This window comes from Oncorhynchus tshawytscha, linkage group LG08 (assembly GCF_018296145.1).
Source record: "Oncorhynchus tshawytscha isolate Ot180627B linkage group LG08, Otsh_v2.0, whole genome shotgun sequence".
NCBI lineage: Eukaryota > Metazoa > Chordata > Actinopteri > Salmoniformes > Salmonidae > Oncorhynchus > Oncorhynchus tshawytscha.
Window position 1 is genome coordinate 42,089,456 of NC_056436.1, and position 16,171 is coordinate 42,105,626.

General features: G+C 44.2%; 1 protein-coding gene across 5 annotated transcripts in view; it reads left to right on the forward strand.

Moving 5' to 3' along the window:
- The window catches only part of qkia (QKI, KH domain containing, RNA binding a), an 81,784-nt gene that overhangs the window by 36,148 nt on the left and 29,465 nt on the right, over nucleotides 1–16,171 (forward strand). For all 5 annotated transcript variants that reach the window (XM_024429735.2, XM_024429737.2, XM_042325553.1 and 2 more), the window contains exon 4: nucleotides 10,307–10,450. In XM_024429735.2, coding sequence (XP_024285503.1) covers nucleotides 10,307–10,450 — 144 coding nt within the window. The remainder of the gene's footprint in view (nucleotides 1–10,306; nucleotides 10,451–16,171) is intronic.

Here is a 16,171-nt window from a genome sequence, read left to right on the forward strand (position 1 = left end):
GCAAGTTTTCTGACAAACAAAATCATATTTTTTAATATGTTCGACATAATTCTGTAAAAACACCAGCAAATCGGCTCCGTTGTGGAAATCTGTTCCAAAGTTTTCCTGCGCATAAGAGGTAAACCGTAAACAAATGTAAGCAAGGTTTAAAAATATTTTTGTCAAATATGTTTTGTTTCTTGCTATCAATTTGTATTCTACAAATTATTGATAATTGTTTCTGCCCCCTGATCATACCCTTGCAAATTTGGCCCTCGGCTGAATATAGTTGATCTGCCATTTCCTGGATATATGGCAGCAACCCAACTAGAGGAAGGGTCAAACACAACGTTAGACTGATCTATCACTGTTACTACTTAGTTTTGATGTAACCACTGTGGAATTCTTCACTTTTCATATGTGACTTGACTTAGCTGCCTCCTTATAGTCTGAGACATTTCTGAGATATTTTGAAAGCAAATGCCAAACATTTCTACGACACCTTTCACAACATCGACAATGCAACAGCACATTATTTCGTAGCCAGATGTGTTCTTTTGGCTGATTTGGTTCCTTTCCCCCCTCTCTTCATCTGCCACCTCAGTGTAGTTAATTTGTTAGGCAGCAGGACTACATTATTTGCATAAGTAAGGCGGGAGAAGTGTCCTTTATCCCCTCCACGAAGGACCCCCCCGCCTGCCTGGAGGCTCTGCTTCGCTAGAAGAGGGGCAGCAGCAGAAGGCAACTATGGGAGAATGCACAAGGATTCCCACCGGAGCCTCACTCCTAGAAGCTCCAGTTTACAGCTCTAGGGGTGGATAACTTGCATCTTTCTTTAACACCACCCTCATTCTTGGCTTGTTTTCCATTTATTTTAATCTCCCTTGGCGTCTGTTCATTATCACAGCGCTGGTTAGTTTTTGTGTGTGCTAATTCTGATCTTTTTTCAGAATTCGATTTGTGCATTAGAGGTTTTACACGCAAATGCCAACGCACACCTCATTTAGATGACTGCTCCTCGCAGCTCATCTGATTACTTTTATAATCTTAAGCTACCATGGGTCATCAAACCTTATCTCCCTTCATTTGTCTTTCTATGGCCCTGAGACCTGTCTGATGCTCGCTGCAATTACAGGCCGATAAACGGACCAGCAGTTTTAACTGCCTCTAATAAATATGTTTCTGGAAAAGACAAGGGTGATGCTTTTAAGAGTGTAATATAAAATGGAGTAACAAAATATTAATATAGATTATGCCTCGTAAGTTTGATTTTATTTCTGTCCCAGAAATTGACAATTTCAGAGGTAAAAATTTACTGGGGCTCACACAGGGGTGAGAATGGGGTAGTAGGTATGGGAGGCAGAAGGCAACACTTCCCCTTGGTGTAACTATATGAAAATGTTTTCAATCAACTTACCTGAAAATAAGTGTTTAAATTAATTAGACCCTCTCCATCTCTTGTCACCCCTAGCACTGCCACTAACAGTACCACACGGGAGAGCATTCTTCCCTCATAACCAAGGACACCTTCCCTCTGTCAGCCAGCTGTAGTTTCCCCTCCCTGAACTGCCCTGTGTTCTCCTAAACTTCCCTGGAAACAGAGGCAGCAGGGGATAATGCGGTCTGTTTATTCAGGAGCCATTACCCCTCTGTTTTCAGCTCTCAATAATTCAGTTTGCAGCTCCCTCCAGGGGCAGGCCCAGCCCACCAGTGGCTGGAGCAATGGGGGGCAGTATGTGACAGAGCTAAGGGGGGGGTGGTGTGTGAGTTAATGTGAAAGAAATTGAGCCATGGATGCAGGGGACTGGAGCCCCAGGGATGCCGCTGGGCTGTTTGAGGTGGCAGGCTGTCGCTGGGGCTTATTCAAGAAACTCTGGTTCTGGTGGATGCCTATGCACGTAGGTCAACATCTATTTAAAGTTGTTCAAATGACAACTACTACAAGACCACATAAATACCACTGAAGTCAATTAGACGTGTGCACCAACTAGCTAAAATTCTAAGCTCCATGCATATTGACTTCCGCTCTGTTCGGTCCACCCCCACAGGCCTCTGATGTTAGAAATTGTACAGATTGGGTAATTGTGCACTTGATAGCCCAAACCTTTTAAAAAGGCAATGCAAAGTTTATCGCCCATTCACAATAATGAGACTACTCTGTCAGCTGTCTTAAGTCACCACCCTGCCCCCCCCCCACCTCCATGTCTCTGAGCCTTGATGTGGCAGTGCAGACAGGGGAGACAGAGGATAATAACCTGTCCCTCAGGCGACGCTCTGTCCTCTGATCAAACAAGGCCTAAATCACGGGGGACCTCTGCAAACACAGGGAAAAAAGATCTTATGTGCTGGAGACATCAACCACTGGAGACAATGTGTTCACGCTACTATGATCACAACCCAACTCCTGGAGAACTGCCTTTTTTGAAGGTGGTTGTGAAAATACCAACTTTGTGTTTTAAAATAACATTTCAGGGCTTAGATTGTAGTTGCCTCTAACCATGTCTTCAGATGCGGCTCACTGCAATGGCCTTTCTGTAGGAGGTGTTGCAATTCTCAGCAGAATGCTCTATTGAGTTCGAAGTTGGGAATAACGTCAGTGCAATGCCCAGAATTTCATGGGCAGAATTTCAACGCCTGGATTGGCATTTGATATGATTGGACATTTGGCACTGCAAGGACACTTGGACAGACTTTGAGGTGACTCTTCCCAGGTACATCTTGATTCAACCAATGCTTGCTCATGCTTTATGACGCTTGTATGAGAGCTTTTAGACTGCAGTTCCTTCTAGTGCTTTAGGTACAGGAGAATTGTTCTCTTGGGAAAGATGGAGGTGGAATTCAGAGGCGCTTGGACATGGCAAAAGCAGTCGGGACTGATTTATAAGCGCTTCAACTTAGTTCCCCTTTTGACAGGTTTTTAACTTCTTGCGTCGAGCAATCCTGTATCTGGGAGCGTAATCATAGCCTCAAGCTCATTACCATAACGCAACGTTAACTATTCATGAAAATTGCAAATGAAATTAAATAATATTGGCTCACAAGCTTTAGCCTTTTGTTAACAACACTGTCATCTCAGATTTTCAAAATATGCCTTACAACCATAGCTACACAAACATTTGTGTAAGAGTATTGATAGCTAGCATAGCATTAAGTCTAGCATTCAGCAGGCAACATTTTCACAAAAACAAGAAAAGCATTCAAATAAAATCATTTACCTTTGAAGAACTTCAGATGTTTTCAATGAGACTCTCAGATAGCAAATGTTCAGTTTTTCCAAAAAGATTATTTGTGTAGGAGAAATCGCTCTGTTTTGTTGATCACGTTTGGCTAAGAAAAAAACCAGAGAATTCAGTCATTACAACGCCAAACTTTTTTCCAAATTAACTCCATAATATCAACAAACATGGCAAACGTTGTTTAGAATCAATCCTCAAGGTGTTTTTCACATATCTATTCGATGATAAATCATTCGTGGCAGTTTGGTTTCTCCTGAACCAAATGGAAAAATGCACGCAGCTGGAGATTACGCAATAATTTCGACGGGGGACACCAAGCGGGCACCTGGTAAATGTAGTCTCTTATGGCCAATCTTCCAATGATATGCCTACAAATACGTCACAATGCTGCAGGCACCTTGGGGAAATGACAGTGTAGGCTCATTCCTTGCGCATTCACAGCCATATAAGGAGACATTGGAACAAAGCGCCTCCAAAATCTGGGGCATTTCCTGTTTGAAATTTCATCTTGGTTTCGCCTGTAGCATCAGTTCTGTGGCACTCACAGATAATATCTTTGCAGATTTGGAAACGCCAGTGTTTTCTTTCCAAAGCTGTCAATTATATGCATAGTCAAGCATCTTTTCGTGACAAAATATCTTGTTTAAAACAAACGTTTTTCATCCAAAAAATTTAATAGCGCCCCCTAATGCATAACTGGTTAAGAGGGCTCCTTAAACCTGTTAGGGCGCATGAACCGCTAGCGGGACACCTACGACAACATCCAGTGAAACTGCAGAGCGAAATACAAAAATCGTTATATATGTATGTGTATATGTATGTATATATCTATCCAAATTGTCCATTTATTTGTAGCGTTTGATCCAGAGAAACACTGGTTCCAACTTGCTCAACGTGACTAAAAAATATCTATAAACTTTGCCAATACATTTCAAACTACTTTTGTAAATACTATTTTAGGTATTTTTTTTTTTTTACGTGTAAAATTGAAGACTGGATGATCTGTGTTCAATACTGGAGGAAAACAATCTGAAGCATGCTTTCTGGTCACGTGCCTCTATCTAACGGTACACAGTGACCCTTGTTCAAGATGGCCGTACTTCTTCATTACACAAAGGAAAAACCTCAACCAATTTCTAAAGACTGTTGACGTCCAGTGGAAGCGATAGGAACTGCAAGAAAGTCCCTTAATCTGGATTGTCATTGAAAAGTGACCCCAAAAAATACATCTGAATGGTTTGTCCTCATGGTTTTGCCTGCTACATATTATATACACAGACATGATTCAAACAGTTTTAGATACTTCAGCGTGTTTTCTATCCAAATCTACTAATAATATGCATATCTTCTTGGGATGAGTAGCAGGCAGTTGAATTTGGTCATGCATTTCATCCGGACGTGAAAATACTGCCCCCTGTCACCAAGAGGTTAAACTTCTCAATGCAACTGCTGTCAGATTTCAAGAAAGCTTTACGGTAAAAGCACACCATGCTATTAATCTGAGTACAGCGCTCAGCCACCAAAACAAGCCATACAGATACATGCCATGTTGTGGAGTAAACAAAAGTCAGAAATAGCATTATAAATATTCACTTACCTTTGATCTTCATCAGAATGCACTCCCAGGAATCCCACTTCCACAAATGTTTGTTTTGTTCGAAAAAGTCCATTAAGTCCATATTTATGTCCAAATACCTCCTTTTGTTTGCGCATTTAGTACACCAAAGTCAAAGTTCCATTACAGTTTGTAGAAACATGCCAAACAATGTATATAATCAAACTTTAGGATGTTTTTATCAAACCTTCAATAATATTCCAACCGGACAATTGCTTAGGAAAGGAACGGGAACGGAGCTCGCGCTTACGGCCAACAACTAAAGGCTTTCAGCTGAGGCATCTACTGTGACTGGTATTATTCCCCCCTTCACAATAGAAGCCTGAAACAACCTAAAGACTGACATCTAGTGGAATCTGACCCCATTCACACTGTATATTGGACAGGCAATCACTTGAAAAACTACAAACCTCAGATTTCCCACTTCCTGGTTGGATTTTTCTCAGGTTTTCACCTGTCGTATGATTTCTGTTATACACACAGGCATCATTCAAACAGTTTTAGAAACATCAGAGTTTTCTATCCAAATATTTTAATAATATGCATATCCTAACTTCTGGGCCTGAGTAGCAGGCAGTTTACTCTGGGCACGCTTTTCATCCGGACGTGGTAAATACTGTCCCCTATCCCAAATAATTTAACCGGTAAGGATGTAGTTCACGAGCAAAGTTTGCTGAGGCAAGAGATATTTGGGAGAGACGTGAGTGATTTTAAATTAATGCAGTTTTGGTGACAATCGGTAAATTTTGTGTTTCTAACGAAGTTCTAGGGTAGTGAATTGAATCAAGCTTCAGCTGTAAGCGAGCATGGAAAGGTGGCGTACAAATCTGGAAGCTACTGGTACCTTCTTGCATTGTAAAGTGTTCTAGCCTGTATGGATATTTTGTTTGGTGAGCAGGTTCTACATGCCACGTCTTATTAGTGTTTTAACATGTTCAGCATGAATGGGGAGTGAACATGATGCGGCCCAGACCTAGGCTCCCCGTGCAGGCTAAGTGAAGCGGGCACGGTCCACTCATGCTATAAAGGGGGGTATCGGCTGGGCTGAGACTTGATCCTTGAGACACACATTCTAATACCGAGCAGTTTTTCATGCTCGAGTATCGGAAGAAGTTTCAGTATACAGCACAACACTAAATGGTGGTTGAAGAAATGTTGGGATTAAATGGGTGAAAATCTACCTAGAAGTGAGAGGGACGTCAAAATGCAGAATGTTGGCACTTACTAAGCCATTATTCATATAAAAAACACGTTTATAGAATTCTCCATGTGGTCTATATTAAATGGCACTTCATTTTATTTAACAGGCTTTTAAAATTCGGTATTGGTGCACAATTTGTACTTAAAATGTAATATCCCATTTCGTGGAACAACCCAAGTCCTTTGATCCAGGCATAGCTAGCCTTACTTTCTTCTGTCTTGCCCTCTGTTTCCAAGTCCCTTTTGGCCCGGTGGCATTTGCGACTGAAGTGCATCCACCCCATGGCTAAGAGGTGCCATCGAGGAGCCCTTGGGGACTGGGCGAGAGAGGGACAGCTGGTTTGAGACAGTCGCTTAGCTGTGAAATGTGCATTCTGGCACCGTGTTGATATAAATAGTAATTGTAGACTCGCCCAGATTAAATCTAGCACCAGCTGACCACGCGAGCTACCCCTGTCGGGCTGTGGAACTTTCCTCTTCCAATATAACAAACAAGAAGGGGCAGGTCAAATTACACTGGACATATGGTCAGCTATTTCTGTGGCATTTTTTCCATGTGGCGTTTTCAGTGTTGAGAGTATAACCTTGGTCGAGGATTTATTGAGTTCAAGCTTAGCCCCGCTAAGCTTGAGGTTCGGGGCACCACACAAGCAAGTAATTGTTTTTGTTTTTTTCATTCCCTTTTTAACGTTAATATTTTGGCCAACTCGATTACTTGGCAGTTCTCTCTCTCAGCCGGTTTCCGATGTCAGTAAACAGAATTTCGCCGCTCTTCAAAGGCCTTCCCAACATGCCCTGCCCCCTCCGTCCCACCACTCTTCCTCCCCCGTTTGTCATGCTGTCACTTTTTCCTCTTGAGGACACTGCGACCTTGTTCACAGCGAGCCACAGTGGGAGAGTGGCACTCCGCACCGCTCCCAGCCTTCCTTGCTTCCGCCCTTCCTGGGGTGTGACTGTGAATCCCCACGGTACTGGAGCTCTCTCTGGCTGTCTCTCTGTGTAGTGTTCACTTACTCACCATCTCTCTGCCGCAGTCACACACACGCTCCTCAAAATGACCAGTGCTCAGAAATGGGAGATTATGTTTGTGGCAGGTGCAGTTCCACAGGGGGTTCTGAGGAGGTTCTGGCGGTTCAACTGACAGTTAGGTCCTGTCTGTTTCTCCACAAACTCTTCACTCACCTCCACGCTGCCTGCAAAATAGGCCACAAGTAAACAGCCCATTGTGAAATAATTTTGGCTTCTGCCTGTTAAAACTATGCCCCCCTTCTCTTGTGGAATTGAAGGACACGAGCGGAATATTAAACTTAATTTTCCCACTGTGTTTGTTTGAGAGACAAAAGATTGTGAAAGTCATGGCAACGTCTCTCTCGGCAGAGGCGGGCAAGCGGCGGCATGCCACTCTACTCTGGCTTGGCACGGCGCGCGCCGAGCCGCATATTAGTAAGTGTCAGGTGGACCTCCCGCCGTGCCTCACAATGCATGGGTAGCAATTAGACACCTCAATTACCATGCCTAGTTCACAAATGAGCAGTGATCGGAGGAGCACCAGGGGTAACGTGTGTGTTGGAGGGGGGAAACTGACGACACCGCATTAACACATACTGCCTAATTTAAGCTTTTAGTCAGAGGGAAGCAAAGCTGGAAGCTAGATTTTTCCCTCTTCCTTGTACCGTGACCTAAATGCCTTGGAGATTTGGCGGTGGTGTTTTGATGCTGAAATGTGTTGTCATGATAGAGCTCGGGGAGAGATGATTCTCTGAGAGCTTAAGACTGCTGCTGCTTTTGTCATAACATGATTTGAAGCTATAGTGTTTCATATTCCTACTGAGGCTCTATTGTCTGCTGTTTGAGGTTAGTCTAGTCTTTGTTTGAATCGAATTGTGAACCTCAATTCATAGCCACAGAGGAAATGGTGAGCTCCGATATGTCTACATATAAGCACACACGACAGTAAGCTGCCATGGTGGTGTGACCCAAAGCTTTTAAGAGCCCTCTGTGCGGTGCAGTGCTGTCGGAAAACGTCTCAAAAGAAGCCAGGTAATGGGGGAGAGCGTGTCAGAATGGAGAGCCTTGCATTTTACTCCCGACATATTCCACTCTCCCTTCTCTCAAAATGCTAGGTGTGCGGGGATTTTGAGCCAGGTCTGAAGACTTACATTTTGAATTGACCTATTCCATTTCCCCACTCAGCCTCGCCAGTCAAATACTGGGCCCCATTGTGTGCACTTTAAAGTGGCCCTCTTTGGCCCTGTTGAAGGCCTCCTCGCGACTTGATCGTCGGTTTTTGAATAAAGGCCATTCTGACATTTCTAAGCTCACCAGCGTCTCAATTTAGCACCTCAAAGTGCATAGCGGCCCCCTTTCGGAGAGGGGTAAAATGGCTCTCTCGGGCCCTTTGTTAAAACACCCATGTTATTTTTTTTGTTCGACAGCACGCTAGGTCTCCTTTTGGATAGGTTGGTCAGATTAACTCCTGCTACGTACATAGTTGATGTCAGAAGTTTACATACACTTTAGATTGGAGTCATTAACTCATCTTTCAACCACTCCAAATTTCTTGTTAACTATAGTTTTGGCAAATCTACTTTGTGCATGACACAAGCAATTGTTGGAAAATTATTTCACTTATCATTCACTATCATAATTCCAGTGGATCAGAAGTTTACGTACAGTAAGTTGATTGTGCCTTTAAACAGCTTGGAAAATTCCAGAAAATGTCTTGGTTTTAGAAGCTTCTGATGGGCTAATTGACATTTCAGTCAATTGGAGGTGTACCTGTGGATGTATTTCAAGGCCTACCTTCAAACTCAGTGCCTCTTTGCTTGACATCATGGGAAATCAAAAGAAATCAGCCAAGACCTCAGGGGAAAAAATGGTATACCTCCAAGTCTGGTTCATCCTTGGGAGTGATTTCCAAATGCCTGAAGGTACCATGTTCATCTGTACAAACAATAGTATGCAATTATAAACACCATGGGACCACGCAGCTGTCATACCGCTCAGGAAGGAGATGCGTTCTGTCTCCTAGAGATGAACGTACTTTGGTGTGAAAAGTGCAAATCAATCCCAGGACAACAGCAAAGGACCTTGCAAATATGCTGGAGGAAACGGGTACAAACTATCTGTCCACAGTAAAACGTCCTATATCGACAACCTGAAAGGCTCTCCGCAAGGAAGAAGCCACTGCTCCAAAACCGCCATAAAGCCAGACTATGGTTTGCAACTGCACATGGGGACAAATGTTGTATTTTTTGGGGGAGAAATGTCCTCTGGTCTGATTAAACATTAGAACTGTTTGACCATAATGACCATCGTTATGTTTGGAGGAAAAAGGGTGAGGCTTGCAAGCCAAAGAACCCCATCCCAATCGTGAAGCACGTTGTTGGAAGTATTATGTTGTGGGGTGCTTTGCTGCAGGAGGGACTGGTGCACTTCACAAAATAGATGGCGTCATGAGGATGGAAAATGATGTGGATATGTTGAAGCAACATCTCAAGACATCAGTCAGGAACTTAAAGCTTGGTCGTGAATGGGTCTTCCAAATGGACAATGACTCCAAGCATACTTCCAAATTTGTGGCAAAATGGCTTAAGGACAACAAAGTCAAGGTATTGGAGTGGCCATCACAAAGCCCTGACCTCAAGCCTATAGAAAATGTGTGTGCTGAACTGAAAAGGCGTGTGCGAACAAGGAGGCCTACAAACTTGACTTAGTTACACCAGCTCTGTCAGGAGGAATGGGCCAAAATTCACCCAACTTGTTGTGGGAAGCTTGTGGAAGGCTACCCACAATGTTTGACACAAGCCTAAACAATTTAAAGTCAATGCTACCAAATACTGAGTGGATGTAAGCTTCTGACCCACTGGGAATGTGATGAAAGAAATAAAAGCTGAAATAAATCCTTCTCTCTACTATTATTCTGACATTTCACATTCTTAAAATAAAGTGGTGATCCTAACTGACCTAAGACAGGGAATTTCTACTGTGATTAAATGTCGAATTGTGAAACTGAGGTGTACGTAAACTTCCGACTTCAACTGTACATAATCATCGGATATTAATTGCTACAGGGATAGCCGTCACCCTTTTTGACGCCGGCATCAAATAAAGGGGGTTGTCCTGGAAAAAAGGGCATGTCGCTGCTGCCTAGTGTCCCGCCATGTCTTTCTTCAACGCATGAAAAATGTGTTATGTCATGTAAAACGGCAGCGCTCTAACCGAGCTTGTCACATCCACTCATGTCGCTCTTCTCTCACTTCTCTTTGTTTTACAGGAGGAACAGAACAGAGGCAAGCCCAACTGGGAGCATCTAAACGAGGAGCTTCACGTCCTGATCACGGTGGAGGACACACAGACTCGCTCCGAGATCAAGATGAAGAGAGCCTTGGAGGAGGTCAAGAAGCTTCTGGTGCCCGCGGTGAGTAGTACTGCCACGAGGGTTAATCAGTTGACTGACCTCCGCCCACAGTCAGTGTGTACATGATTTGAATAGGCCCAGCTTTCTCCAAAAGGGGAAAGGATGCAATATATTTTTGTATTTGTATACAGTGCCTTCGGAAGGTATTCGCACCCATTGACTTATTCTACTTTTTGTTACAGCCTGAATTTATGGATTCAATTTAGATTCCCCCCCACTGGCCTACAAACAATACCCCATAATGTCAAACTGGATTTTTTTTTAATGTTGGCATTTTTTAAATTAAAAGCTGAAATATCTTGTCAAGTATTCAACCGCTTTGTTAATGCAAGCATAAATACGTTCAGGAATAATGTGCTTAATAAGTTTCATGGACTCACTCAGTGAGCAATCAGTGTTTAACATGATTTTTGAATTACTGCCTGATATAATACTTATATCTGTACTCCACACATACTGATAATTGTAAGGTCCCTCAGTCGCGTAGTGAATTTAAAACACTGATTCAAAGACAAAGGAGGTTTTCCAATTGCCTCCCAAAGAAGGGCACCTATTGGTAGATGGGTTATAATTTGAAAAGCAGACATTGAATGTCCCTTTGATCATGGTGAAGTTATTAATTACACTTTGGATGGTGTATCAATACACCAAGTCACCACAAAGATACAGGGATCCTTCCCAGTTCAGTTGCCGGAGAGAATCTCGCAGGGATTTCACCGAGGCTAAAACATTACAGAATGTATTGGCTTTGCTAGAGCTGAGGATGGTAACTACATTGTAGTTACTGTGCAATAGTAACCTAATTGACAGATGGGCATCCTGTTCGCAACAAGGCACTAAAGGAATACTGCAAAAAAATGTGGCAGAGGAATTAACTTTTTGTCCTCAACGCAAAGTGTTATGTTTGGAGAAAATGCAATTCATCACATTACTGAATACCACAAATATCCATTTCAAACGTGGTGGTGGCTTGTAATCTTTAAGGACTAGGGAGCTTCAGGCTAAAAAATAAACAGAATGATGCTAAGCACAGGCAAAATCTGTGGAGAACATAGTTGTCTGCTTTCCACCAGACACTGGGAGGAGTTAAATTCACTTTTTCAGCAGGACAATAACCTAAAACACAAGGCCAAATCTACACTGGCGTTGCTTACCAAGAAGACGTTAATGTTCCTGAGTGGCCGAGTTACACTTTTGACTTAAATCTATGGCAAGACCTGAAAATGGTTGTCTAGCAATGATCAACAACCAATTTGGCAGAGCATATGTCGAACTGCAGTCCGGTTAAGACTCTGGTGAACCTTCAGATGAGCTTCCCTTGAAACTGTTTCTGACAGTTTGTGCAGAAATTCTTCGATTGTGCAAACCTGCAGTTTCAGCCGCTGTCCGTGTGGCTGGTCTCAGACGATTCTGCAGGTGAAGAAGTCGGATATGGAGGTCTTGCGCTGCAGTGGTTGAGAAGCCAAATACTGCCAAATTCTATAAAATGACTTGATGTGGCTTATGGTAGAGAAATTAACATTTAAATTCTAAGGCAACAGCTCTGGTGGATATTCTTGCGGTTAACAATTGTACTCTCCCTCAACTTGTGACATCTGTGGCATAGTTGTGACAAAATTGCACATTTTAGTGGCCTTTTATCTTCCCCAGCACAAGGTTCACCTGTAAGGATCATGCTGTTTAATCAGCCTCTTGATATGCCACGAGTGGATGGATGATCTTGGCAAAGAAAATGCTCACTAGCAGGGATGTAAACAATTTGTGTGCAAAATTGTAGCAAAATAAGCTATTGTTTTTTTTATTTGTGTTCATTGTATGTATGGTCTGTATAACAATGCGGTAGCTGTAAACATTAACGTTTGTGTAAACACAAACTGAAGCGTGTCTTTATAGCCGGTTTGCCTGGATATGACTAGAACAAGGCGTGTCACTTAATCTCAAACCAGTAGTAAAAACAGACAACGGTAAGTGACCTGTGAGTGTGAGCACCATATTTCCCCGTGTACACTTCCTCCCATGTGTCCGGAGATGGCCGTCAGGGAGGTGGGGACTGCGTGGCCGCAGTGCCTGGTTGCCTGTGGTGAACAGACCGGCCGGACAGCTGCACCTCCCGATTTCCCCCGGTCAGGAGGCGAGGTGGCTGGGGAGCTGACCCCCTGAAACTGGGCCAAGGCTGAGCAGGCCTGGCCTGCTCAATCATAATCTGGTTTATTTCAGAGGATGGACACGCCACCACGCAGGGGCCCTCTGGTGCAGTTTGATTGCACTCTCTACCAGAGCCCTGGCATCACTTGAATCGCTTCAGTCCAAAATGGCAACAGCGAATAAAGCCTCGGCTCAATAACTTTCTCCCTTGTTTTGAGATTAATCCTTTATCCTCCAGTTGTCACTGTTTCTGTTTCGAAGGGGCTTTTAAACCTCTCTCCCCGGCATACGCCACCAGAGGATATTGCGGCGAGTGACGGCAGTAACTGAAATGGGTGACTCAGCATAAGTCACGGTCAGCCAAAGTTTGAGGCAGATTAATAAACACCTGTATGCGCTGCTCACCCCTAACTTCCCCTCTGAAGTCATCGGCTGCGACGTGCCACGCTTATAGTCTAGCGGAGTGTCACCAGAAATATGATTCTATAGGAATGTATCCTACGTTATGCTCTCATGCGTAAGCGAGCAAAGTTCTAGTAGCAGGTTTTATAGCCCCTTCTGGCTTCCCAGGCTCATTGGGGTTTATCTCCCCATGAAGTCCCCCAGGGGCTCGCGCTCTCCTCTCTAGTGTTGTCACTGTGGGTGGGTGGGCAGCCTTGGCTGGCAGTAAATTCCCTTTATCGTGCTACCCTTAATTGGATTAAAGCTATGGCAATCTCAATCCTGCGACTCACTTTTTAATGAACGGTATCTTCTCCACATTTGACAGTGTGAAATCGTCTTTATTAAATCGCTTGGGAAACAAATGACGTCCTCCTTTTTAAGGAAAAGCTTTTCGTTCCACATCAGGCTGGCCTGGGGTCCTTGTCCAGACAGAAGGATGAGACGCAGACCACAGTTGTCAGTTTGACCTTGAGCCAATAGCTATTTTAGCCTTGTCTTGTTAGTGGTGAAATGTATGCTATATATTTTTTTATGGTAGTTTTTCATTTAAATGGTATCCAAACCCCACTTCTAGTTGATTTTGTTGGCTGATATTGAAAAGGTGTTACGGGTGTATGTCTCTTATGACCTCGTCCCTTGTCTCTAGACCACCCCACACGCCAGATACCTTGCCTAATGGCAAGGAGAGGGTGCTGATGGGAAGTGGCAAAGGTTCAGTGATTCTGCCTTGCGGCAGCTCCCTGATCCTGAACTTTTCAACATCCTGCAAACTGAGGAGATGAGACTACAAACGATGGGAGGTGGAGCTTCATTGAGCTGCTCTTTCAAGTGTGGATTTATACCACTGATCCAGCCCCCCCCCCCCAGTCTCTCCCCTCTCCCCTCCACCCCATATTGATGCTGAAGTGCCACAGAGCCTTGCTCTCATGTCATGACTACTGGGTATAAGTCCCTAAACACTGCCTGCTGCACTTGCTAACCCTGCAGAGCTTCAGCGCTAGTCCTGTGTGCCACCCTAGTCGAAGGCTACCTGGTTAGATTCACTGTGATCCTCCTGCCCCAGTGACCGAGGAATAGATTAATTGGCACTCGGGATGAAGGTTGTGGTGAGTACCTAAAAGCGGGCAGGGGATGATCAAAGCAGTGTTGCCCAAAAGAGATCAGAGAAACAGATTCTCCATTCGCTGAGAGAACCTAAAGCCAATTTTTTTGCTTGATCCAAAAATGTGGTCGGCGGCTTTGTATGAAGGGTGTGACGCAACTGCAGAGGCCGACTCATGCTCCGTTCCGCCTCACCGAGCGACGGTTGAGGGTGGGTGGTCCTGTATAAACACAAACTTCCTCCCTTGGCAACAGCTGATTTCTGCAGAGGTATCACCGTGAATGCTGCACGGCCAATGCAGATGCAGCGGCTTTCAGATCTGTCCTCAGCAGGTTAAACACGGGGCCTGCAATCCAATGCATTCTAATTGGGTTGCACTTACACAAGACGCGCGAGATGCCAATACGAGGTTGTATCCGCTGAGGGTTCAGAGTGCAATCGAGGGCAGGACCGCAGATGCCTCTGCACTCTGACCGGATGTGCTAGACTTGTGCCAGCCCAGGAGGCTGACAGTTGGCTGCATGTGGATTTTCCAGCAAGAAAATAACCCAGAGAGGACGTCAAAATCCACAAAGAAATTGTTAATTGACTGCAAAATGCCATTGCAAAATGCTTAATCTCGGTCTCTGGACTTGAACCACATTGAAAACCTGTGGTTTGAATTGGAGGGCAATACAGAAGAATGCATGCATTCACATTAAGCTACTGCCATGTAATGCCCTAATTTTATCAGTTTGCTTTACTTGACTGTTATATTTGTTTGCTTAATTGATGGATGGCGCTCAGCCCCTTAACGACCCTCTCCTCGCTGTACCCTCGCTGTAAAAGACTGGAGGCTTCGCTCTCAAATCGTCTGCTCAGATGCCCGACCGTGACGATCAATTAATGTCTCTCCCGGTCCCCCAGCACTCTGGCCATCTGCCTCCCATGGTAAGACCCACGCACGTAATGTCCCATGGAAAATCAGCTCCCCAGTATTGGATGTTAGCAGAGGTTATTTTCTTACCGCTCAGGGACGGCAAGGATTCGTAGGCTTACACATTTTTGGGCTAAAGCTGAGCTTGCCTATTTCTAGACTGGTGATTTTTGACTACAATGGTCTATTTTAGTTCACACACACAGTTTCTGATGTTTCTTTCAGCAGGACCTTCATGTTTAATACAGCACAGGTAGTGGTGGCGTAGTGTCATTTTCCAGTTTTTTTTGTGTGTTCAGAATTGGCCACGGCTGTCAGTGTGGCCATCGCCCAACAGAAGATGGTCCCTGGGCTTTTTTGAATATTGCGTGAGTCTAACTGCGGCAAAGGCCAAAGCCCTGTGTCAATTACTTTGGTGCCACTGGCAACACACTTGGTTAATCTCCGGTAGTAACGATGGCTGTGGGAGATGAGTCTAAACGACTTCTTGCTAATTGAATCCAGGAGCCCATGTTGGTCTGAATATTCCAGAGACCGATATGGAGGGAGAGAATAGGTAGCGTCTCGGATTCTTTCCAGCACAGTAATTAGCTTTTCACATCTGTTAATAACCTGATACGCTGTGGGAAACATTTTTTCTTCTTCTGTCCTCTGTGCCATCAACCCCATCATACAGTACAAACCAACACCCCTTCCCCTTAGCCACTCGCAAACAGCAGTAGTGGTGTTTACTGTGTTGGTTGACAGGCAGCTCATTTAGATCTATTGTAGATCCTCTTTTACTGGGAAGGAAGGGTTGGCAGATGATGGAAGCCAAGGTGACACTGTGGCACAGGCGGCAGGTTGAGTGATTGACAGAGCTGTCTGCTGGACGTTGTTATGGGTCTAATTAATCCTCATTGGCTCCCCAAACCGCTGGTGTCTATTTGAAGGGCTTCTCTTCATAGACGCGCTTAGCACACCACAGATAATTTCCCCAGAAATAAATGTTTGCTAGTATGTCATTTATTTATCATACCTCAAAGTCTGTGCAACTGTAGGCAACCCTCGCTGCCCTACCTACTTGTATGGTATTAAGAGAGAAATGGGCTACACTTGTTAGCACATTACACTG